At 36.0% G+C, this 26,505-nt stretch overlaps 3 protein-coding genes across 15 annotated transcripts in view; 1 reads left to right on the top strand and 2 right to left on the bottom strand.

Annotated features, from left to right (window-relative positions):
- Positions 1-26,505, top strand: part of LOC137237932 (ATPase H(+)-transporting accessory protein 2-like) — a 224,376-nt gene that overhangs the window by 113,186 nt on the left and 84,685 nt on the right. For 2 of the 3 annotated variants that reach the window (XM_067762317.1, XM_067762316.1), the window contains exons 2-4: positions 16,526-16,602; positions 16,667-17,013; positions 17,083-17,397. In XM_067762317.1, coding sequence (XP_067618418.1) covers positions 16,551-16,602; positions 16,667-17,013; positions 17,083-17,397 — 714 coding nt within the window. In that variant the 5' untranslated portion in view covers positions 16,526-16,550. Of the gene's footprint in view, positions 1-16,525; positions 16,603-16,666; positions 17,014-17,082; positions 17,398-22,568; positions 22,755-26,505 lie in introns of those variants that run through there. The other variant, XM_067762315.1, reaches the window with a different exon arrangement.
- Positions 1-26,505, bottom strand: part of LOC137237929 (uncharacterized) — a 636,630-nt gene that overhangs the window by 528,949 nt on the left and 81,176 nt on the right. The window lies entirely within an intron of this gene.
- On the bottom strand, positions 110-24,576 carry LOC137237933 (collagenase-like). Of its 3 annotated transcripts, XM_067762318.1 has the most exons (4): positions 24,462-24,576; positions 2,675-2,697; positions 903-1,369; positions 110-770 (listed from the first exon to the last, which is right to left on the bottom strand). In XM_067762318.1, the coding sequence occupies exons 3-4, from the start codon at positions 1,169-1,171 to the stop codon at positions 206-208; spliced, it is 834 nt and encodes a 277-aa protein (XP_067618419.1). In that variant the 5' UTR covers positions 1,172-1,369; positions 2,675-2,697; positions 24,462-24,576; the 3' UTR covers positions 110-205. The 3 variants fall into 3 exon arrangements, with proteins under 3 accessions (XP_067618419.1, XP_067618421.1, XP_067618420.1); XM_067762320.1 differs by lacking the exons at positions 2,675-2,697; positions 24,462-24,576 and adding an exon at positions 2,035-2,219 and having other exon boundaries at positions 903-1,197; XM_067762319.1 differs by lacking the exons at positions 2,675-2,697; positions 24,462-24,576 and adding an exon at positions 1,581-1,623.

The following is a 26,505-nucleotide window of genomic DNA, read 5'->3' as shown; positions in this document are numbered from 1 at the left end:
TTGAATTCAGTTTTAAAACTGCATAAAATACAATTTTCAAAAAAAGTGACTTATCACATTTTCACATTAAGCTAACTATATGTACATATATACAAGGGTGCCGTGATGACTCAACTCTGTCAGATTAATTATTTTTTATAATTTATAATTATAATTAATAATTTTGAGGTCAACATTTTTTAGGAATACAAGCACTTTCTATTAATTAAATCTCAATATTCGTCTTATCTCGAATCCAATCCAAGTAGGAAGTGACACGAGTATATACAGGTGGTAAATCAGTTTCACATCCTTCCACTGAAACAATAGACATAATACCAATTTGAATATTTGAAGATGTCAACACCAATGGGCCACCAGAATCACCACTAAGAAGTTTAATATGATTGTCAGTGGCAGTACAAATTTTTCCGTTATCGATAATAGATGAATCATATGATCTAGCACATACTTCGTTAGAGATCACTCTAAAATAGGCAAACTGTAAAACACGTGAATTTGATGTGGGTGTATCAGAGGTATAACCCCATCCCGAAGCCACTACAGTGTTACGAACGTAATCCTGAGAGCGTGAAGCACGATTTGGTAGAGACACCGGTTGAATGGCAGGTGGACAAGTTACAGCTGGAATTTTGATCAAAGATATATCATTTCTAGCAGTTTCTATATCGAATTCGGAATGAATTGTAATGTCACATTCGTATACCTCCAGTTGTACAATGGCATCTAAGTGATTGATGCTGCCTAAGAATACCACCACCGTCACAGCACTGAAATTGAAAGGATTGACTAGATCAGATTGCGCATCGACATTACGTTATTGGGTAATTAACTTATTAATTTTTCGTTTCCCCAATTGTCTCACACCCTTAAACATACAGTGCATATAATTCAAAACTTACTTTAAAGTACAATGAGCAGCTGTCAGCACCCATTCTTCGCTTATTAGAGATCCACCACAAAAATGAAAATCTTCACCATAATATAATAACAAACCAGCTTGATAAGGAAATTGACCAGCAACTGCCGTTTGACCATTTGCTATACGTGAACTTACAACTTCATTTTGAACCATAGACTCCAAGCGTTCACGTTGTGTATTTCTAGGTTCCCGAATTTCAAACGCCGAGGCGATGCATAGTAGGAGCGACAAAACTATCAACGATTTCATGTTGCTGCTGTTCAAGCAAATTCAGACTGCCTAAAGCATTTACTATTTTGGTTTATTTATGGTATAGTTCAATAGCGTACTATGTGATAGTTTGCAATAGTTTGTTATAAATGCACATATTTCCGCAATTTACAGTATATGGGTATTTGGCTGCGCAACCAGCAAGATTTTTGTTTTCTATCGATTAGGGTTAACTGTCTAGAAAACAAAAAATGCGCGTATAAAAATGTGAGTATAAAAATATTAACGAGATTTTGTGTAAACAAGTGCTAATGTTTTTTTTAAGTTCTTGTATTCTAAAATGGATATAAGTTCTGTTGATTTTTTTGTTCAAACAAATTGTAATTGAGCGCGTGCAATTTTGTGTACTTAGGGCTATTTTCACCGCCTTCAGTTAACGCGAGCTTACACTTTTTTTTAACAGATCTATAGACGATTTTTGTCAGATAAAGTGTCAGTTAGCCCTAGCCGAAAATGGCGAAAACGGCATTAAAAAGTCGTGGAAATAAGAGGTTTTTAAAACTAAAATATAAACAAATTTCGTTTTAAACTGGTAAAGCTAGATGTGCCAGTCAACGATAATATAAGTATAAACCCGTTATGTGCTTAAAAGCCGGTTTTTGTATCAGCACTTTCCGTTTATTAGTACTGAATTTCATGCGTTTTTGATGGTACTTATATCCAGCAAATGCGTAAATGTCTTGCCGAAAAATGCGCCTTTTTGACAAAATAATGCATATAAGTCCATATAGCTTTAATGTCTACAGTAGCAAATTTATATTACATGCCGAATTTATTTATTTAAGTCTGTGAATTTTAATCCTTACAGACTACAACACAAAGAAAATTTGAAAAATACTTACGCCTAAAAGTAATCGGTGTACTTAGAAAACAGAGTTCAAAATATTCATAGATTAGCCCTTTGTATAGAAAATAATGTCTCTGCATTTTTTTGTGTAGCTAAACTCTTGCTCTTACTCTCACTGTTCTTTTCTTTCTTAACCAATTGAAACTTCGGAGTTAAGGTTAAAGGTTAAAATCACAGAATGGGTTTATACTGATATTCTCGTTAACTGGCACATCTTAAAACGACACAAGCGACATTTTGTTTATATTTTAGCTATAAAAACCTCTTATTTTCTACGTGTTTTTAATGCCGTTTTTGCCATTTTCGGCTAGGGCTAACTGACACTTTATCTGACAAAAATCGTCCATAGATCTGTCAAACTAAGTGAAAGCTAGCGTTAACTGAAAACGTTCAAAATAGCCCTAAGTACACAAAATTGCACGCGCTCAATTAAAATTTGTTTGAACAGAAAAATCAACAGAACTTGTATCCATTTTAGAATACAAGAACTTAAAAACAATATTAGCACATGTTTGCACAAAATTTCGTTAATATTTTTATACTCAATTGCGCATTTTTTGTTTTCTTTACAGTTAACCGTTGGCCTCAGAAACACGTTTCCATGAACTGATAACGATTAACGGTTACATTTACACATTTTCCGGCAACGTTTTTATACCTTTAATGAAAATGAAGTGGTATATTATATTAACTTTGTCATGAATTTCAAAATTGTAAGTCCTTAAAGTAGAAGAGCCATGTCCGTCTGTTCCTCTGTCTGTTTGTATGCAAACTAGTCCCTCAATTTCTGAGATATTTTCACAAAAATTGGTGAGCGGGTATGATTGCGTGTCTGATTAGACATTTGTCGGAACCGGCCGGATCGCACCACTGTAGCATATATCCCCCATACAACCGATTTTTCAAAAAAGATTATTTTTGTCATATCTTCCTCAAGTTATCAGATTGAAGCTTGAAATTTAACCGAATGCTTACGTATATAGCATGTATTGTTGTCTGAAAAAATGATAGAGATCGGTGGTACACTCTAAAGCTTTTGTATGAAATTAAGAATAAAATGGGGGTAAATTCCAGCTGAAATAATTTTTTGGTGTAAAAATGCTCATTTTTTTTTTACGTATTCATGTTGAAAATAAAAAAATGGATGATATTGCTATAAAACAAGTAAGGAAGGTTAAGTTCGGGTGTAACCGAACATTACATACTCAGTTGAGAGCTATGGTGACAACAAAAGGGAAAATAACCATGTAGGAAAATGAACCGAGGGTAACTCTGGAATGTGTTTGTATGACATGTGTATCAAACTAAAGGCAATAAGGAGTATTTTATGAGGGAGTGGGCCATAGTTCTATTGGTGGACGCCATTTAGGGATATCGCCATAAAGGTGGATCAGGGTTGACTCTAGAATTTGTTTATACGATAAGGGTATCAAATGAAAGGTGTCAATGAGTATTTTAAAAGGGGTTAATCCTTAGTTCCATAGGTGGACGCCGTTTCGAGATATCTCCATAAAGGTGGACCAGGGGTGACCCTAGAATTTGTTTGTACAATATGGGCATCAAACGAAAGGTGTTAATGAGTATTTTAAAAGTGAGTGATCCTTAGTTCCATAGGTGGACGCCGTTTCGAAATATCGCCATAAAAGTGGACCAGGGGTGACTCTAGAATGCGTTTGTACAATATGGGTATCAAACGAAAGGTGTTAATGAGTATTTTAAAAGGGAGTGATCCTTAGTTCCATAGGTGGAGGCCGTTTCGAAATATCGCCATAAAAGTGGACCAGGGGTGACTCTAGAATGCGTTTGTACAATATGGGTATCAAACGAAAGGTGTTAATGAGTATTTTAAAAGGGAGTGGGCCTTAGTTCTATAGGTGGACGCCTTTTCGGGATATCGCCATAATGGTGGACCAGGGGTGACTCTAGAATGTGTTTGTACGATATTGGTATCAAATTAAAGGTATTAATGAGAGTTTTAAAAGGGAGTGGTGGTAGTTGTATATGTGAAGGCGTTTTCCAGATATCGACTAAAATGTGGACCAGGGTGACCCAGAACATCATCTGTTGGATACCGCTAATTTATTTATATATGTAATATCTGCCAAGATTTCAAGGGTTTTTTATTTCGCCCTGCAGAACTTTTTCATTTTATTCTACTTAATATGGTAGGTGTCACAACCATTTTACAAAGTTTTTTCTAAAGTTATATTTCGCGTCAATAAACCAATCCAATTACCATGTTTCATCCCTTTTTTCGTATCTGGTATAGAATTATGGCATTTTTTTCATTTTTCGTAATTTTCGATATCGAAAAAGTGGGCATGGTCATAGTCGGATTTCGTTCATTTTTTATACCAAGATAAAGTGAGTTCAGGTAAGTACGTGAACTAAGTTCAGTAAAGATATGTCGATTTTTGCTCAAGTTATCGTGTCAAGGGCCGAGCGGAAGGACATACGGACGACTGTGTATAAAAACTGGGCTTGGCTTCAACCGATTTCGCCCATTTTTAAAGAAAACAATTAACGTCACAAAATCTATGCCCCTACCAAATTTCAAAAGGACTGGTAAATTTTTGTTCGACTTATGGCATTAAAAGTATCCTAGACAAATTAAATGAAAAAGGGCGGAGCCACGCCGATTTTGAAATTTTCTTTTATTTTTGTATTTTGTTGCACCATATCATTACTGGATTTGAATGTTGACATAAGGTACTTATATACTGTAAAGGTATTAAATTTTTTGTTAAAATTTTACTTTAAAAAAAAAATTTTTTTAAAAGTGGGCGTGGTCCTTCTCCGATTTTGCTAATTTTTATTGAGCGTACATATAGTAATAGGACTAACGTTCCTGCCAAATTTCATCATGATATCTTCAACGACTGCCAAATTACAGCTTGCAAAATTTTAAATTACCGTCTTTTTAAAGTGGGCGGTGCCACGCCCATTGTCCAAAATTTTACTAATTTTCTATTTTGCGTCATAAGTTCAACTCACCTACCAAGTTTCATCGCTTTATCTGTCTTTGGTAATGAATTATTGCACTTTTTCGGTTTTTCGAAATTTTCGATATCGAAAAAGTGGGCGTGGTTATAGTCCGATATAGTTCATTTTAAATAGCGATCTGAGGTGAGTGCCCAGGAACCTACATACCAAATTTCACCAAGATACCTCAAAATTTACTCAAGTTATCGTGTTAACGGACGGACGGACGGACGGACATGGCTCAATCAAATTTTTTTCCGATACTGATGATTTTGATATATGGAAGTCTATATCTATCTCGATTACTTTATACCTGTATAACCAACCGTTATCCAATCAAAGTTAATATACTCTATGATCTCTGCTCAACTGAGTATAAAAATGGCAAAAAACCCCCTTATCTGAACGATCGGTTGTATGGGATATACATATACTATATATAGAGCCGATCAAAGTAATTTTTTCAGAAAATCTTCTATGATATATTAAAATATATATCACCGAGTTTCACGTTTATGATTTCTAAATTAAGAGAGAAATGGCCAAAAATCTTTCTATCTGAACGATCGGTTGTATGGGATATATACTATATATAGAGCCGATCAAAGTGATTTTTTCAGAAAATCTTCTATGATATATTAAAATATATATCACCGAGTTTCACGTTTATGATTTCTAAATTAAGGGAGAAATGGCCAAAAATCTTTCTATTTGAACGATCGGTTGTATGGGATATAACTATATATAGCTCCGATCAAAGTGATTTTCTCGGTGCAGTGAAATAACTCCCAAATGAAATAACTCCCATGAAATAACTCCCAATGAAATAAGTCCCAATAAAAATGAAATAATTCCCAACTTTAATAAATGAAATAACTCCCAAAGAAGGAAATGGAATAACTCCCAAAAAAATGAAATAACTCCCAAATCAAAATTTGAAATGGTATCTTTATACTATATAATCAGAGATTTGAAAAATACAGCAAACTATTATGTACATATGTAAAAGTTACAATTAATTTTTTTTTATGAAATTAACATAATTTACATTGATGATTTTAGCGACCTGTTTTTATCAAATATTGATTTTTTGCCGGCTCAAGGTCTAAAAACCTTATGGGCATAAAAAAACCGAAAAACTTTGTTTTTCAATTGGGTTTTTAGACCTTGAACCGCCAAAAAATCAATATTAACATAATTTATTAAAAGTAAAAATAAAAGGAACAAGTCTGCGTAGAACACCTTTCAGCATAGGCGGCCTTCGGCCGCGCTTATTAAAAATTACCCTGTGCTACGCCATGCCAAGTCCGGGTATGTGGTATAACCGTGGCTACCGCCACGGTGGTATATTTCTACGCAGAAGGGTTTACTCCGCAGACTTGCCATGGCGTAGCTCAGGGTTATTTTTTATAAGCTTGACCGAAGGCCGCTTATGCAGAAAGGTGTTCTACGCAAAATTACTGTGCATCGCGCGATTTTTTATTCCAAATTTTCTTTTTTTTTTTTTGTAAAATAAATAAATAGAGTTGAATGAAAAATGTCCATTTTCCTCGTTGGTACTATTTAAAAATGTTTCATTCGATAGAACAATTTAAAGCATCTGGTACCACCAAGCAAGCAGTGAATTAGATAAAATGGCTGTATGCTTGTGTTCGCGGAAAGTAAACAAATAAACCATTAAAATTTACAATAATACCTACCTACAATAATACGCAAATTTAAACAAATGAAAATAGTTGATTGTGGTTTTATATACATTATAAAGTGTACTTATGTATAAAATTCTTCTGAAAGTGTTCGTATGTAGATAAAAAGTGATAGTTATACCATGGTAACTTTAACTACTAATTACTAGTAAATTGTTAATAACAATTAAAAATTACTTACTGATTCTCGTTGGGAACTCCCTGAGAACCTATGTGCAAAATTTCAAAGTTCAAACCCCTTTGGTTTACGAATAAAACCAATTGGTCCCTTAATGTGTGGCCGACCCATAGAAACTGTTAGAAGAACGTCAATAAAAATTAAATAACTCCCAATCTCAAAAAATTATGATATAACTCCCAAAGAAATTTTATTGGGGATTATTTTATTTGGGAGTTATTTCATTATGAAATAATCACCAGCAAAAATTATGAAATAAGTCCCAATGAATTGGGAGATATTTCATAATGAAATAAGTCCCAATTTGTATGGAAAATATTTGGGAGTTATTTCATTTCTTTGTTGGGAGTTATTGTATTTGGGAGTTATTTGACTGCACCGATTTTTTCAGGATATCTTTCATGATATATTAGAATATAAATCACCGAGTTTCACGTTTATACTTTCTAAATTGCGGCAGGAATGACCAAAATCGTCTTATCTGAACGATCGGTTATATGGGATATATATGTTATAGTGGCCCGTTCCTACCGGATCCGGATTAAATTTATGTTACTGGACGTTTGTAGTCGCTGCAAAAGAACTGTTGAAGTATAAATATATTGATGGTTTCATTTCTACCTTTCTTGGCGTGTTCGTGTCGACAAAAACACTCCCGAAAGTTCTGAGAAGTGTTGCCGGTGAGGATAATTTTTCGGATATGAAACCGGTGCGCTGCGTTGCTTGAAAAGAGCAGTCGAAACCCGTTGCTTAGATCATTACGGTGTTAAAAGTTTAACGTGACGAGGACAGATCTCCTATTGAGAACTTTGGCAAAGTCTTCGACCAATCTGGTATTATGTGACATTTAGAACGGTAGTGCTGCTGTGCGCTTGGCCGAAAAGAAATATATATACCTGAGGAGATTTACGCCGGGCTTTACTTCTAATTTTCGTCGTCCAACTTTAATTTTTCATATCAATTGGCTGGACGGGACCTATATGTTTTGTGCCTTCCCCGAACAGCATCTATAGGGCAGATGCAACTTCACAGAGAAATTTTTGATGACAGAAATACAGTCGGAGTTTTTGCCAATAATCTGCCGAAGGCCACCCAGTTTGGATGATGTTCATTTTGTTGGGACTGGACTTGAAGCCAGGACCTTCGGAGTGGAAGGTATGTACACAATTATCAGACCACGTCGGCCGAATCCATGTAAACATGTCAAAAATCAAAAATTAGGAAAATAAACTTGCTCGTGCTGGTATGTTTCAGCAGTTTGCCAAGAGTTGATACGTAATACAATGCCCGGCTACGTCGCCGAAGGTTATAAAACGGCGTGTATTTGGACACGTTTCCACTATTCTAAAAAAAGAAGTTGTGGCCGAAATTTCTTTAAATCACGAAGAACTATTTGCCACTTTTGTATTCAAAAAGCTTTGGGAAAAGGTTGACTTCAAATTGAGCATCAGTAAAAGGTCAACGCAGTTGACTAAGTTCGTACTGGTCTTCGAGTTATGCTAGCTGTTACAATTTGCCAATAATCTATAGGGGAATTTTATTGTTCACGGTCCATAAGGTCGATATTTTTTTTACTCTTAAGCTGCGCTATGGTGAGGAAGAGATATTATGCCGTGCAACATATTGTAACGATTTTACTTGCAAATCCTCTTATTTGCCCTTCTGCTAAGTTCGAATCACTAAACTGTTGAATAAATAACTCCAATATTTAATAATGCAAAATGGCCTTTATTAAAGTACTTCGCAATAAATAACTCTACTATTTTCAAATAATACTGCTATTGCTCGCTATATAGCGTCTTAATCGAAACTGCTTGTAGCGCCTCTACCGCTGGTGCTTTTATACTCTGATTTCCTCGTGGCATCTTCTAGGCGCTTCCAGAATTTACTTAGTTACCGCCATATAATTATAACTACCGATGCACGTATATAGCTTCTCATATGCGTGTATTTGTGAGCGACACTTCCGCAATTACAACTGCATACTTTTGGGAGCATCTCAGATAAAATATCTGCATGTGTTTGTGCATCCTTTTTTCTGCTGCGTGTACGTACATATGTGTAGACATAATGATTTATTCGTTTATGTAGATACATGATTGATTTATGGATGTGCATACAGTCGCTGCTTAGCATCGGCTAAGAGATGGCAGTACCCCTTAGTGTTGCTAATATTCACTGCCCACCTAAGTCTGATCGTCACGATCAGACAAATCTCTCGATCTAAACGCCGCTAGCATCTCCAAATGTACCACTCTTCTACTTCGTGGTTTCCCAATGGTTTGTATTCGGTAGATGGTGTCACTAATCTTCTTCACAATTTTGTACGGGCCTTCCCAACTGCACCGAAATTTCGATGGAACACCTTTTCGCCGGTGAGGGTTGTATAACAGTACCAACTCTCACTCCAAGAAACCTTCCGAATTATCATCCTCATCGTACCTGCGTTTCATCTTACTACTTATTATCATTGATCGTTCCCTCGCACTCTGTTGTTTGGCCAATGAACTACTTCGTAGAGCTTGCGCTGGACGGATTTGCTTTACATAATCAGTATCGTTCTGACGCTTCACAAGAGTAGTGTGCCCTGGCTTGAACCACCCTTGCATTATTTCTGCGAAATTCTTTCCTTCGTTTTAGTGCGTCCGTTATCATCCTCATCGTACCTGCGTTTCATCTTACTACTCATTATCATTGATCGTTCCCTCGCACTCTGTTGTTTGGCCAATGAACTACTTCGTAGAGCTTGCGCTGGACGGATTTGCTTTGCATAATCAGTATCGTTCTGACGCTTCACAAGAGTAGTGTGCCCTGGCTTGAACCACCCTTGCATTATTTCTGCGAAATTCTTTCCTTCGTTTTAGTGCGTCCGTTAGGGCTTTTCAATGACAGTGTTCCTCTCACAGGTACCTTCGGTTTTGATATGTTTGGCCCATTTGTTCCATCAACCTTTGCCTTTGACTTTCGTGGTCTTTGTCGAGTCTCCTCCACCATTACTCGATTACTACTGAACCCTTTTTGCAAACTGAAGTTAAGTGGTATATCCTGGTTCTTATAACGCATCACCCTTCTCTGCATATCGATCTTGACGTCATGGTCAACCAAGAAGTCCACTCCCAATATGACTTCATCAATGATCTCCGCCACAACGAATTTATGTAGAACCGTGACCATTCCAATCAAGACTTCACATACCACTTCTCCCTGGACTTGGTTATACTCGCCAGTGACCGCAAGCAACCTTGCTCCAGGTAACGTTTTTACTCTCCTGTTGACCAAGTCAGATCTAATTAAGGAATGAGATGCGCCCGTATCTACAGTCAGTACACGCTCCTTGCCATCCAGCTTTCCTTCGACGGCAAGACTGCTCGATTTTCTTCCAATTTGCGACACAGATATCACAGGACATTCAATAGCTGGGGCAAGTTTTCGTTCTTTACATCTGACACGCTCTTGCTCATCTCCTCCAGCTTTGCGTTTACGGCCACCCACATTGTTGGAACTATTAGGACCAAGATCGCAATGACGTGCAATGTGACCGGGCTTCCCGCATTTGAAGCATTTGATAACTTTTTCACTCCGCTTTTGCGATCCTTTCAGCACCTCCAATATTGCGTCTACCCACTCTGGCCTTTCTACTTCCACACATCGTGCTTTGAAAACTGGCTTACACAGAAGCGACGCTGTTTCCTGAATCAGAGCATGTGACACCGTTTCTGCGAATGTTAGTTTTGGATTCGCATATGTAGCCCGCTTCGTTTCCACATCTCGTATGCTATTTATGAAGCTCTGGGTTTTTACCCTTTCAGTGTATTCCACGGATGCGTCCGTATTTGCAAGATGAGCCAATCTTTCAATATCTGAAGCAAACTCCTGCAATCTCTCATTTGCTTTTTGGTAGCGGTTTTGCAACTCAATTTGGAATATCTGTTTTCTATGCTCGCTTTCATAACGTCGTTCTACAGCAGCCATCAATGCTTCATAGTTGTTCCGCTCTCCTTCGGGAATCGTCTGTAGGATATCGGCTGCTGGCCCCTTCAATGCCACGAATAGTGCAGCAACTTTATCTTCCGCATTCCAGTTGTTTACTGCTGCGGTCTTCTCAAACTGTAGCTTGAAGACTTGGAAAGGAACAGAACCGGTGCCGACATCGCAGCCAATATCATGTTCAGGTCTGTGTTCGCCATTGTCTGCGGTGTTTCTTCCATTTTTGTTATTTCCTCGCCATCAAGATGAAAGTCATACTCTTCCACGTCAATTCCTTCTAATTCCATTGCCTGTCGTAGTCGTTCCTGAAGTTCTAGTTTAATGCCGGTTGTATTCAATCTACGGCTCTCCAACCCCTTCTTCACTTGCTGGATCTTCAATTCACTTAACTTTGGCATGTCCAAGTTGTATTCGAAGTCTTCGGAATTTATTCAACAATTCCTCTTCTGACACCAATTGTAACGATTTTACTTGCAAATCCTCTTATTTGCCCTTCTGCTAAGTTCGAATCACTAAACTGTTGAATAAATAACTCCAATATTTAATAATGCAAAATGACCTTTATTAAAGTACTTCGCAATAAATAACTCTACTATTTTCAAATAATACTGCTATTGCTCGCTAGATAGCGTCTTAATCGAAACTGCTTGTAGCTCCTCTACCGCTGGTGATTTTATACTTTGTGATTTCCTCGTGGTATCTTCCAGGAGCTTCCAGAATTTACTAGTTAGTTATAAATTTCTCAGCTACAACTACAGATGTATAATTTTTATAGCTTCTCTCATACCCCATGCGCTTGTATGTGTGAGCGACACTTCCACAATTACAATTGCATACTTTTGGGAGAATCTCAGATAAGATATCTGTGTTGTGTTTGTGCATCTCTTTTCTGCTGTGTGTACGCACATATGTGTAGCCATAATGATTTATTCGTTTATCTAGATACATGATTGATTTATAGATGTGCATACAGTCGCTGCTTAGCATCGGCTAAGAGATGGCAGTACCCCTTAGTGTTGCTAATATTCGTAACAATATCATTGAACATGTGTAAATGAATTCGCTCATGCAGTTTCCGCTTATTTTTAGATTTCATTTCTGAAAACATATTTTAAAGCATGATACAAAAAAAGGAGGTAGTTCCATTTAGTGTGACATTAGCCAATTGACTTTTGCGGGGACAATGACAATATCACAAAAACAAGCTACCAGATTGAAAAATTTTACGAATTTTTCTAATTTTGATGGATTTCGTTTTAACGAAGACTAAATTACTTTCATAGTTATTTTAAATAAAAACGAAAAAAATGAGTCTTGGAAACATTTCAATACAAAATATCAGCCTAGAAACGAAGGTTCTTAATAATTTTTTCGAGCTCCTGAAAATTGTTTTGGTGGAAGAAACATGGATCGAAGTATGCAAAGCAAGTGAATATAGCCTTCTTAAGTGTCCGGACGTTTACTCAGAACATTTTGACAAAACATACACGTTTGTCAATTGCTTGCTCAAAGGAGGTCTTTATAAACCGATACCGCAATTTCTTGATAAATTGGCTACAAGTCCACATTTTTTATTTTTTTTATTTATTGTATAATTCAAGCGTTTCGCTTTAGGAGAGAATTGTCAAACCATTTTTAGGGAGAACATTACCCTGTAGCTCTGCAGGTTAGCCACTAGTTATGAGAGTGTTTTTGCCAGTTGTACCAGGGGTGCCGTTTTAGCATTGACATAGATGTGCAGACTTTGGAGGTACACTTTTTATCAACATGCTTTCAGAAATATTTACTGTAGGGGTATGATAATAGGGCCATGCTAGAACGCCAGGATTTTTCGTGTATTTTTTTTTCCTGTCTACGGGTCAAGCTGACATAAATATATGAGTCATTAACCACTATTTTTCAATAAAGTTGTATGTTTTACTTTATTCTCAATCGATATATATACACATAAATCGTGCTAAAGCACATTATTATTGTCTGAAATGACCATTGTGTTTTCATCCTAAAGGAAATTTCCATCACGAAAAACCACAATTTCGTCTAAAACAGTAACGGTATGGCAACGCTTCTGGCAAAACAACAAACATTATGAAACTTCAAAAATTCCCAAATACGTCAAAAAATGTTGAGTGGAACTACCTTCTTTTTTGTATCATGATTTTAAAGAATAAATATCAATTAGAAATCTCTTTCTTAATATCCGCAACAAAACTCACCTTAATTTAAAGACGAAAACATACAAATTTCTCATGATTCAATCACAAGAGGTTTGCTCGACAGACACATTTTTTGACAATTGCAGCCATTTTGCTCCCAAATCTAATTGACAACCGTTAACTATGTTGTTTCTTTGCGAATTTTCGAAAAATATTAGTAGTAGAAGTAGGAAACAATCAGTTTACAAATACCCGATAAGCACTGAACTACATAATTCCTTAGAACATTTATTTTAATTTAATGATGAATTTATTAACTATGCCTCGATCTATAAGTATAGCTGAACATTGAACATAGGTAATTTTATGAAAAGTGAGGACACCAAGATATCGTGCACTTTCGTAAACTTATGAATATACGAAACCTAAACCAATTCAAAATTCATCGTTCAACGTCAAAACCTCGACTATTAAATCGATTCAGTAAAAATAGTAAACGTAAAAGTCTATAACAGGAGTCTACTGCTAATCCGCGTCTAAAAATATCGAGAGAGGTGACCTCGACAACAATTATCCGAAGGCGGAAACGAAAAATTGTATCTCTATCCGGAGATATTTGCAGTTGAAGTTGACAATTTTCATGTGGTTGTTGTAGTGTTTTTGTGCACTAAAAAAGATTTTGTGTACAAAGGTATTTTGCTTGCATTTAATTTTGATCCCACCTCATTGGTGGACCAGCCAGAGTAATTTTTTATAAGCTCGGCTGAAGGCCGCCAACGTAACCCAGGGTCATTTTTTCGGTTTTTCGTCAATATATTTTGAACGAGCTAAAATTTGTATTTCCGCCTTCGAATTATTATTATCGAGTTCAATACGCGTCTTTTGACACTTCTCTGGGTATTTTTGGGCGCGTATTAAAAGTCGACCTTCTGTTCTATTAATTCCGTATGTTCGGAACATTCGTCTCCATTTAAGAATTTGGGGAATCGGTTTATATTTGAAATATTATGTATATACTTATTTGATATATTCGGACCTCGTAAGGTAGTATCAAATGAACGGATTCCGAATATTCTAAATTAACGGTTTATACGGAACGCTTCCATGAATACTTAACGGAAAAGAGCTTTCCGAAATTTCAGAATAAAAAGATGAACACTCCCTGTGTAGCAGGACCGCACAAAAGCTTGACTCTTCTGTCAAAGGTAGGAATATAAAGTTCTAAAACAATAAGCAATTTTCTTTTATTTTTGTTTTTGTCAGTTCATTGCGGCTACTGAGTAGCATATCACCCCATGTCGGCTGTCTTGCTATCTCAAAATATTTTTCAAAAATTTCCCAATTCAGAATTTGTCACACAACTGCCCTATATTAGAGTTAGATTGAAGAACACTTCACCTCAGAATGCTGTTCATTAAATTCTAACGTATGGCATTCTTCAAACAATTTCTGAAAGAATGACTAAACCAACATAACTTTATCAATTCACGAAATATTTGGTAGAAAATAAATTATTTCCCCAAAAACTTTTGTTTTGGCATTTACAAATTTATTATCACTACTAATATACTACCAAAGATACTTTTCTAGTACAATTTTCACTGAAGAGTATTGAATTATTCCCCGTTTTCCTTAATTCGTAAAAGCAACCCGTCCAGATTTTTCAACTTTGGAGTATCAAAGATCTGTCATCATTGGAGAACAAACCTCTAGTAATTGAGTCATGCAAATTTCTTTAGTTCTGCAATTAAATAAAATGTTTTTCTGAATTGTCACAGAATTTTATAATAGAAAAGTCAGAGCAAAACAAAACTGGAGAAAAAAAGTGATGCCGTTGCAATTTTTTAAACAAAATTTGATGTGTGTTGTTTTTAGTACGCTTTTGCCATTGAATAAAATAGGAGTTTTGTAAAGCAACAACATTCTTATTTCTAAGGGCGTTCAAGATGGCGGAGTTAGAGCGAGAAACTGCTTACATCCGACACCTTCTATCCATCATGATTTTTCTAATATCTTACAATGTTCCTTGTTGGGATTTCAAACTCAAAACAAACAAACGAACTGCTTCAAATTGTATTGTTACAATTCTGGAGGATTCCGATTATTTTGCACCTTCTGCCAACTCTTTGCTTTAAGCTGCCTTCTATGTATGTGTGTAAATGGCTTACTTTGATGTGTTCATGTACATAAGTATGGCTGCTTGCTTTATTGTTGTTGTGCATTTATTTAGGAGCAGCATAGTTATGTATAGAACTGCTAATATTCGCCACAATCTGTAAAAAACCATGATGCATGACACAATAAAAGCAGGCAGGTGAAGTTAGTAGTACAACAACAAAAACTTGACCGCTCTCGTAATCCGGTCATGAATTTTAAAGAAGTAGGGAGGGAAATTTTTGTTACAATTTTGCCTTTTTAACTACCTAAGTAATGTAATATGCGGAAAAGAACCAAACTCGATGTAACAGCAAATTAGAAACGGTGACGTGAAAGAAAATAGAAGAGGAAATGGGAAGAAAAATAGAGAATGTTGAAGGGAAGTCGGATTAGTAAAGATAACAAGATGAAGATGAGATGGAGAGTGAGAGTAAAAGTAAATATAAAGGTAATGGTTTGAGACATAGTAGTAAAAAGCAGAGGATTAATAACTAATAATAGAGAGAGTTAGACTTGGATAAGAGCAAGAGCGGGAAGATTTACTCAATAATGAATGAGCTATTTAAGGTAAACTAGAAAATGCAGAGGGGAGAGGAAAAAATAGAGGAATAGGTTTTAGACAGAGGTGATACAGGTGGATAGAAATAGAAAGTCAGAACAATGTCTGTCGGATTGATCATACGACTGAGAGTTTTTCATGTTTGTCAAAACGTTTCTGGGTTAACCAGAGCTGTATCTGGTGAATATATAAACTCTGAACCAGCCACCTCTCTCTGCTCAATGAGCCTACCTCAATACTTTGTTTACATAGATAAAGGTTGGGTCTTGGGACCGTATACCGTCAATATCGAGTTTTCGTATTACAAGCCTCGCAGATACTCTTCCGCAACTTCATGATATTGTTCCAGATCGTCAATCATTTCATTGACGTTAGCAGAATGTTTCAATATTCCTTACCTGTGAACAATGTTATACTCTGAAGATCCGGCCATTCAGTTCGGTTGACTAAAACTTTTTCAATTCCACTCAGGAAAGGGCAAACAATTCCCATAAAGAAAATGCAGATCGCAGGCGGTATTTTCCTGCACGTTACTACATATTTCAGAAAGGCATAAATGTAGTTATTTTTTGTGATACTGGTAAAGCAATGCTGCAGATAAGTCAAGAAGCAACACTTAGAATTATGAAGGCGGGTATTGTCAAATGCGACTCCATTTTGTAATATTGACTTCACCTATTTGGTTTATTGCGTTATGACATGACCAAGATGTTAAAATCATGATTAGTCAAGAACTCACTTCTGTTGTCAATTCATTTCAGATATATTACAGATTGAAAATAAACAATGTTTAAACGTTGGATAATTTTAACGAATTTTGCTTTAATCTTAGCTTCAGGTATGGCATATATCCTTGTGTAATATATAATATGCATTACATAAATTTATATTTCACACATAAGCGGTTGCTGAAGATTTCCTTGTGATCAATTGTCCGGACTCGTTACAATTTGAGGCAAGCCCAACGGTATTGCGACTGGGGCAAGTTAAATTTGTGTATAATGCAATAGTGGGAGCAGCGGCAACGGGTGTGTCAACATTTTCTACATTCAAAATAAAAAATGTTTTCAAGCTACCACATTTGGCATTTTTAATGGTTATCAAGACAGATGTTGAAGATAAGATTTATACCGACGTGACCCCTGTTGCAGTTTATCCAGTTGAGGGTCGTAGACCAATAATAAATCTACTAGTCTATGATAAGGAGATAACTGTTTACAGCCTCGATATACATTCCAAGGAGAAAAAAGTTAGTAACTTTTTTGCGAATATAATTAAAGTTTTTATTTAAACAAAATGCTCGTTTGCAAATTCTTAGTATACCAATCTTGAACTTCAATTGCTGGCTCTCAAGTTTACTGATGCCAAATTATTTGTTCAGGAACTGCACGATCTGTTAGCAACAGGCAAGGCAAAACTAGTTAAAGTTAATATAAAGAAACAGAAATTTGTATCAGTTCACTTGGATTACAAAGAAAATATACTCGAGTTCGGGAGATTCAAGGACACTATTAATAAATTGAAACCTTTATTGAAGGAGTACTTCTTCGGTGTATTGGTTTATGGACCGGATAATGCGAACATTACCGCTGGTAATGATACAACCATTACCGTTATTGATGGAACAGAATTGGTAAGTAAATTTATATGTGATGTATATTGGAACGATTTTCCGTCATCCCTTGTCAAATTTGGTTTTGAGACAAACCGGTTTCGGCGTTGTGCCATCATCAGTGTCGATTTTCGTTCTGATCTGTTGTTGTCATTTGTCCTGTATTTATAGTTCGTAGGTATATGAGCAGGTATTGTCAAATTGATGCTTGTGTATATTTATTTATGTGTATGCGCTGTGTGTTCGTTCAGAACCGAGGATGGTTTACTAATCGATTTGTGTGGCTGACTGGGGTAGGTAGAAATCTGTGATTTTAGTCGTTTGACCTTCTTTGTCGGTTTTTTGTTTTGGTGTGTTAATTGTTTTGTGTTTATTTGTTGTTGTGTGTTTGTCTGTTGTACCTGTGTGATTAAGTTGTTTCCTGTAAACAAGTTTTAAAGGCTCGAATATTGTGTCAGAAATTGTGTTTATCTGTTCGTTTATTATTCTGCCGTCGAATGTTTTCTGTTTGTAGATTTCCATGTTTTCGAGTACGTTGAGACGTCGGCCCTTTTCTTGTATGTGAAGAACCCTAACTGTTTTATTGATATTTGTTGGGGAACATTCATTCTCGACCATGTGATTCGCGAAGTTAGACTCGGGTATAATGTTTGGATTCCGTATTTTTTTGTTGTAATCTCTAATATGTTCTCTGAATCTCGTTCTTATTTGCCGTCCTGTTTGTCCTATGTAACTATGCTGGCATCCGCAGGTAAGCTTGTATACGCCGTGGCTGCTAAACGGATCCTCTGAGTTAATGTTAGTTCTTAGTTTTCGCCCTAGATTGTTCGATGTTTTGAATGCTGTGTTAATGTTGTATTTTTTAAAGAAAGTTGCCAATTTATATGTTGCTTTTCCAGTATATGTCATAGTCGTCCAGCTATTATTTTCTTTTTCATTATTTCTTTTTGGTTCCCCATTTGTCCTTCTGAGCTTATCTACTAGTGCTTTTTTATATCCGTTGTTTGCAGCGATATTATATATGACCCCAAGTTCTCTCTTATATGCCTCTTGTGTAAGAGGCGTTCTTTCAAGTCTATGTACCAAGTGCCTTAATGCTGCATTTTTATGATGTTGAGGGTGATTTGAGGTATTGTGTATTATTGTGTCGGTGGCCGTTGACTTTCTATATATGTCATAGTTAAATCTTTTGGCTTCTTTATCAATATTTATCGTGAGGTCTAGATAGTTGATTCCTCCGTCTTTTTCGGTTTCCATTGTAAATTTTATATTGCCGTGCTGTTTGTTGAGGTACTCCAGTACGAGCTCTTCGTTATTAGTAGTTAAAACGCATATTATGTCATCCACGTATCTAGCATAAAATGACACGCCTAATTTGGACTTCAGCTCCTGTATGTACTTTTTTTCCAGATTTTGCATGAACACTTCCATAAGAATTGCTGATGTGGGGCTTCCCATTCCAAGACCCTTTGTTTGTCTATATATTTTATTGTTGAATTTAAAATAGTTTTGACGTAAAGTGGTTCTTAGCGTATTTGTGATTTGCATACTTTTTACTTTGTTTTTTGTGTTATGAACTATTGTTGAGCTAACTATGTCCAAAGTCTCCGATAGTGGTATAGATGGGTATAGATCTTTTATGTCAAAAGATACCAATTTGCTGTTTCTTGTTAGCTCTACGGTCTCGAGTCTCTCTATTAGTTCTGTTGTGTTAGCTATTGCATATTCGTTCCTTAGCTCCAGAGTGTCTATTAATATCGTTTTTAAATATTTGGACAGTTTGTAACATGGTGCCGTTTTAAAATTAATGATGGGCCTCATTGGCGTGTCCGGCTTGTGGATTTTTGGTAGCGCAACCAGTGGAGGAGCCGAAGGGTTCATTTGGACCAATCTATGTGCCATGTTAGAATCTACTACATTTGTTGCATTTTTTATAGCAACTTTGATTTGTTTTTGGTATTCATCTGTGGGATCCTCTCTCATTCTACGACATTTCATTTCCTCTACGTTTATTAACGTTAAAAACGTCAAATTAGCGAAATGATTTCGTTTCGTTTTCTGCCATATCAAAACGAAATCAAATCGTTTATGTTGATTATTAATTTAAAACTATGCTGGCAAAGCTGATTGATGGCGGAGTCATTAAAGGTGAAAGCATTCGCCAAGCTGATTGCAACTTTTCTCATGAATTTTGACAGTACGAACATTTCTCAGAGTATTTTTGACATTACCACCAACGAATTACACAAACAAATTACATGGAGTTTGTGTGTGTATGTGCCCTCGTTGTTACCACCTTACGGCTTCACCATGGCTATAGCATTGCCAGCACAATTCAAACATAAAGTATCACGTTTTTGTTAACGTTTTTAACGTAAACGAAAGCTTTTCGTTTCGGTTAAAAACGAGATACAATTTATCTTGATAATTTCTTTATCGATAATATTTCGAAGTGTTTCAACGGAAACGGTGGAAATTTTTTGATACACGATTAGCTTAACGTTAAGGTGCATCCCTGCTTTATATAAAAAGACTCTATGGGCTCATTAAATCTATGTGAGGGCTGCTAAGTCTTTCAATGATTAATCGTAAAATGTCTTCCGTTCAACTTTTCTAAAAATAGCGATCTCTAGAGAAACTTCTGATATTTATTCTACTCCCTTTGAATGTCGTTTAATATTTAGAACCTTAAGCTTCCCGAGAAGCTACTAAAAACTAGATCGCCAGATTTAAAGTAATGAATTTTCTAATTATTCCCATCTGTGCGCGATCTTTTTCCAATTTGTTGTTGTTGTAGCGATAAAGACACTCCTTGAAAGTTTTTGGGGAGTGTTATCGATGTTTATGTTCCTTTGCCGATTATAGATCTCGTTTATTCCGCTAACAAACCCCACTAAGTTCTAATATCGACCTTCTTGGGAACGATTTAATATTACTGGATATTTTAGTCGATGCTCTGAACTGTATGTGAAGTTTCAAGTTTGGTACGAAATCTCTAAATATCTCGTCCCGGGCGCCATCTATCGGAATGTTCCCCTTATTTAATGCATTGTTATTGGGTTCCCAACTAGATGTGAAGTATTAGGATATTATTTCGTTAAAGTATTCCAAAAATTGATCACAAGATTCCATCAGATCCTACAAAAACAATATCCCTGCGCCACCTACCGGAAATTGTTTCTCGTTTTGTTGCATTGTCATGGTGCCATGATCTAAGTGTAAAGCATGGGTCTCCAGCAATTACAACTGATTGTAATTTTGTATACGCAGTAAGAGCAAAATTGTGCTTTGTATTCCAGAATTGTCTCTTGGTGTAAAGATTCCGTCTTCTAGCGCAATGAGAGGTTAGGTCGAAGTGGCCGGTCCATGAGGACGACGCATAGACTGAATGAGTCCGTCGTGTTACCAGAAGTTTGTTTTAATGCGCAAACTGAAAAACCCTATCAAAAAACCATGACCTAAGTATATTATAAAATAACTCCGTCCTCTTGGCAAATACTAGAAGCTTCCTAGGACTTAAGCCACTTGCTGCTTCTAGATCTGACAAGTTACGTATATGAGAAGTTACACATAAAAATGGATCGCAAGATACCACATGCTCTATGGGTTTTCCAGAGATCTTAAGACCTCTCCATCCCTGACCCATCTTGTAAAATTATTTGATGTGTTCCCCGTATAGGGAAATCTAGAATTTAAGAGTAGGCATGGCAATATAGAAATGTGTGCGTAGTAAGTTGTTTTTGTATGCTGAGTACAGAACGTAAGCGTAAATGTATTTACTTCAATGCAGCGTAACGGGGGAGCAATGGCAATGGTAGAATTGAAGTTATTGGAACAGTTATCGATTTATTACCGAAAATTTTCAATTATTTATCGAAAACTCATCAATGTGTTATCCAACAGTTATCGATTTGCTATGTAAAAGTTGTCGAATTGTTTTTGGAATGTTACCAATTTGATATCAACTTGTTGTCCTTTCGAATCACATCGAAAAGTTATCGATAACTTATCACAACGATATCGATATGTTATAGGAGTGTAACCAATTAGAAATCCGCGAGCTATCGATTTGTTATTATTTTGGTAACGAAAATTGTGTCGATTTCTGATCGGAGTGCTACCAATTTGTTATCGGAGTATTATATTGCTACCCAAAAAAGAATTGTCAGATCTGGCAGTTTGACCTAGTTTCCCAATACGTTTTGAGGCACAGAGTTCGAACCCGTAATGACAATTGGCCTAACGGGTGCCAGTTTGATCATAACCTCGCGAATCAGAGAAAAAATCGACTTCGCATTCTTAGCCAAATCGTGACCCATTATCCGATATATGACTGCGGATTCAGCGCATGAAACCGCAACGGAATACATGACTCGCATTACCCGACTAAATACTCTTATTTTTTTGGTGTGGCGGGGCGTCGATAAAAATTCGATAAGAAACCGATGGCTCGGCGATTATAAGAAAGATTCTGACTGCCATTCGCGAGGTAATGGCCAGAGCGATTCTTTTCCATGCAGTTCAATCAGCTCGCTACTTTCATCCCCAGTGAAAGGGTTGTGCGCTGGGCATGGATAAAAAGCCAAATCTAAACTGATGAAGACCACCGCAAACGTTTAAAGTTATATGATTTGAGGGCATGCACCAGGAATGTCCGTTCCCTTGATGGAATTGGTGCAGATGTCCGGCTTGTTGATGTCAAAGCAAAAGCCGACATCACCACTATCCAAGAAATGCAATGAACGAAGCAAGGAAGGAAAAAGGCTAGATGTGATATTAACTTGAGGATACATGCAAATAAGCGCAATTTCGGCGTCGGTTTCGTGGTGGGAGATAGACTTTGTCCCCAAGTACGGATGTTCGCGCCTGTGAACGCACTTCTCGCCGCTACCTGAATAAAAGCAAACTGTTTGAATATATCATTCATTATGCATATCAATGTCTATAAATAGAATATGATTCGGAGCCTTTATTCTGCTTTTGCTTCGCTCAAAAACTCGACGTAGCCCATAGCAGAGCATAAGAAATCACTTTTGCATTTATGGCTCTGCCTTTTCATCCGAAGAATGTTCAGAGCCGGACCAGTAGTAGAACTTATGTTTCGTTGTTACTGCTACTCTAGTGTATGTGCATTTATAAAATTTGTAGACCTATAATATTCGATATACATATATAAATATTGTTATTCACAGGAACATTTCAATCTATCACCAACCTTTGATGAAAACTACGCTGTAATATTCAACATAATTCTTTGGTTTTCGGTTGCGTTTGGTTTGGCGTTACTTGTTGCTATTATGTCCCTAATTAATATGGATCCCGGTAGAAACTCAATTATCTATCGCATGACTGCAAAACGTTCCAAGAAAAACATATAAATTATATAACTTTTGTTCTATTGTTTTTATGAAATAGTTGTTTTATAATCGAAAATAAAAAAAATGATATTGAAAAAGTCCGATCTATAAACGATCTAATATAACTTTGATGCTAGGGGTGTGCATAAGGATATCAATTCCAAAAGGTATGGAAGACGTACCTTTCGACAGCTTGCAGTATAACTGACAGCACAGATCCACTGTAATTATGCACTGCATGGTGTGTCATCAGGACATATGAAAACTCCGTTCCAAGTTGTTGTTGTTATATCCTCTAACATGAGTCCAAGGAAACTTGCAGTTTCAACAAGTGTGGACCATAGTGAGAGGAGTACTAGAGGCGTTGGTTCCACATTGGAATTGAAGAGATAGTTGGTGACATGTGGGGGCACACTTCATTTCAAGTAGTTGCCTTTAGTGAGCATTGGGGCATCTGCTTTAAAACTGGTTATTTGATTTTGTGATTAGTATGTAAGGAAACGAACACCAAACGAAAAACAAGTAAGGAAGTCTAAGTTCGCAGCTGTACACCCAGCTGTACACTTGAAATGCTGTTGTTGTTTGTTGTGTGTGCTTAATAGTGTTACAAGGCTGCGCAATAATACATATACATATGGTTCTATTCTGAACAAATTTTTGTTCGAGTTATGGCTCCCGAAACAAAAAATTGCTTAGTCATAAATGGGGCGGTGCCCTGCCCATTTTTAAAATTTGAAGTTTTTCCTATTTATTGTTGTAAATCCACTTGGGAAAAGAAATATCATTGATATAAAGCTCTTTTTTGCAAAAATATAGCTTATTTAATTCGTCCACGACCCTTTCCAAAATCTTTTATATAAAAGTGGGTGCGGTCCTTAACAGATTTCGTTAATTTTTCTTCAAAATATTCTGTATTGTAAAGGCCACCTCTCTGCCGAATTTTGTTACGATAAGTTTAACGATTTTTGATTTATGATTAATAATATTTGTAAAATTGATTTTGTCACAAGTGGGCGGTGCCACGCTCATTTTAAAAATGTCTTTCAAAATTTTATCAAGAGTCTCAATATCAGTCCACACGTCAAATTTCAACATTCTATTTACTAAATAATCAGGTTTTTTGTGTTTTCCAAAATGTTATATATATAAAAAGTGGGCGTGGTTATCATCCGATTTCGCCCATTTTCAATACCAATCTATTCTGGGTCCAGATAAGCTCATGTACCAAATTTGATGAAGATATCTCACTATTTACTCAAGTTATCGTGCTAACGGACAGACGGACATACGGACGGACATGGCTCAAACAAATTTTTTTCGATACTGATGATTTTGATATATGGAGGTATATATCTATCTCGATTCCTTTATACCTGTACAATAGGGTGGGTCAAATTTATTGTTGAAAAGGCACATCTATCTAGTTTTTGAATCTATGGGTCATACTGAGTAAAATTTTTCATGAGGCGATAGGTCTGAAATGAATTTCGAGCCTCCCTAATTTTGTTAGACAATTTTATATAGATTCAGAAACTGGATGAGCACCTGATGTTTTTTCCCCATTTGTTCCGTTATCCAATCAAAGTTATAATACCCTGTGTACAAGTACAGCGGGTAGGTATAATAAACAGAAATTCAGTTAGCAGCACTCAAACTTTCTTTTCTGTTCCATAAGTAGCCGAATATTTTTTCTTCATTTTACGTTTAATTTTTGCCCCTACTACGTACTTGTTTGCTGAGTCGCATACATAACTTTCTTATCAAAATTGGATTCAACGAATAAGAAAAAATTTTCTACACATTTCTAACCACTTAGACAGTAATCCATTTACATACCGCAAACAAACACTTTACGAGCTAAACTATTTGGGATAAGATGCTAAAGAGTAGGATAAACCCATACAGTCTCACCTACAACCATACATCTTTTATACAATCTTACCTAATAGAATAGATAATTGGCAAATAGCGAAAGGACATCACAGAAAACAAATAAAATGTACAAAATAACAGAAATGAATGAACAACGAATATGCCAGGAGTGCAAGGAAATGCAAGTTATTATGACATTATGAGATTCAGGTTGCCGATTACTCAGAACGCATGCGCAGCTAAAAGAAGAGAACCCAAACAAAGTTAATATTTAAGAGAGAAACGAAAACAAGAAATTTGCTCAATAGACAAGCCCCAATTACAGCATATGCCAGAACTAAAAATATTATATAGAAGCTGTTATAAAAATTATAGGAAAACCAAAACAATGAAATGAAAGTCAAAATGAAATAGAGTAGGATAGTGAAAAGGAATAAATATAGAGAAATTTTTGTAATGCGCTTTGGCTATATTTCAACCAGCTTGTGGTATGTTCAGAGGAGCGCTATAATTGCAAGTTGTAACAAATCAGAGATGTAACAATTTTCAATAAATCTACGACTTTAAATAAAGCTTATTTGATTGTAAACAATTTTTATTGGTTTTTTGTGTTTGTAACATTATAATTTGCAATTAATGTAGATACAGTCATCGATTGCAGTTGACTTGATTGAAGGCACTTGGTTTGCAATCACCGCGATTGCAATAAATTTAAAGAAGCAATCGAAAACTATGATTGCAGTCATCAAAATTGCAATCATTTCAAACTTGACACATCATCTGCACTTCTGTTAGTTTGTACGTACGATTACATAAGTTTGAAATACATTACAGTGAAAGAAATGGTGCTAGTAAAATCAACAAATCTGTTCTGTTGTTATTGATTTAACGGAGATTCGGTGAAATTGATCGAATTACGGTTAATGCGATCGAGTTCTTTGTCAAGCGATCAAATTAGTTTAGTCATTTCTACAGAAGAGAAATTGTCGCTCTTAAGTTAACAAAATTCTGTAAAATTGACAGATTCCTAATCAATCTAACTGATTTTTTTGTTAACACAACTGATCTCACTGGTCATTTCAACAGCGATCAACAGTCAATACATGAGCAAATTTCAAAGAGAATTTTACGCTCACTGTGCTCTCTACTTTGTACTTATGACGATGGTGCCACTTGTTAAAAAAAACCACCAAACTAAAAAACCCACCAAATCGAGAAAACACACAAAATGGGAAAACAACAAAAAACTAGTTTTTCAGTTATCAATACAAAACGAAACCCCCTTTTTGAATTGAACGTGCAAAAACTTATGAGATACCGGGACACCTATTTATTGGGTACAATTTTGCAACTTCTCCTCCAAGCAAAATCCAAAATTGCGCCCTCTTGTTGCAAAAGTTTTGTTTGAACCAACAGGCTTTTTCCAAAATTAGTAACATTTTGTTCACATTTATACGAATTTTCACTCATGCGAATGTATCTAATAAGATAATAAAAAACATCCTTTTTTAGTGTTGATGTTTCCGACAACATAACAGTTTGAGTTGTTTTAGAATCGTTTCACCTTAAAGTGTTACGAAAATAAACTTGCCGAATTACATGTAAAGTTACTCCAGTGGTTAATTACCTTCCTGCGATTTGATTCTTTACTTTTATATAACTTACAAGTTCTCTATTTAAAATGTTATGTCAAACATTTATACTAAAATTTTTGTTCGAAACAATCAAGTGTGGCAACTACTTGCGAGAGAATAAATTGAGAATGAGCTGAGCTGCAAATGAAAGAATTGAGAGTTTTGTGACTACTACTTTCATTTCTATTTGCAAAGCGAAGTTCAAAACTATAAATTAAATAAATTATAAAATATAAAATTTTGCGAACGTGTGTTTATTAAAACAA

Source organism: Eurosta solidaginis, chromosome 1, assembly GCF_040869045.1.
Source record: "Eurosta solidaginis isolate ZX-2024a chromosome 1, ASM4086904v1, whole genome shotgun sequence".
Lineage (NCBI taxonomy): Eukaryota > Metazoa > Arthropoda > Insecta > Diptera > Tephritidae > Eurosta > Eurosta solidaginis.
Note: the sequence above shows the minus strand (reverse complement) of the source record. Positions and strands in the feature narration are given on the sequence as shown.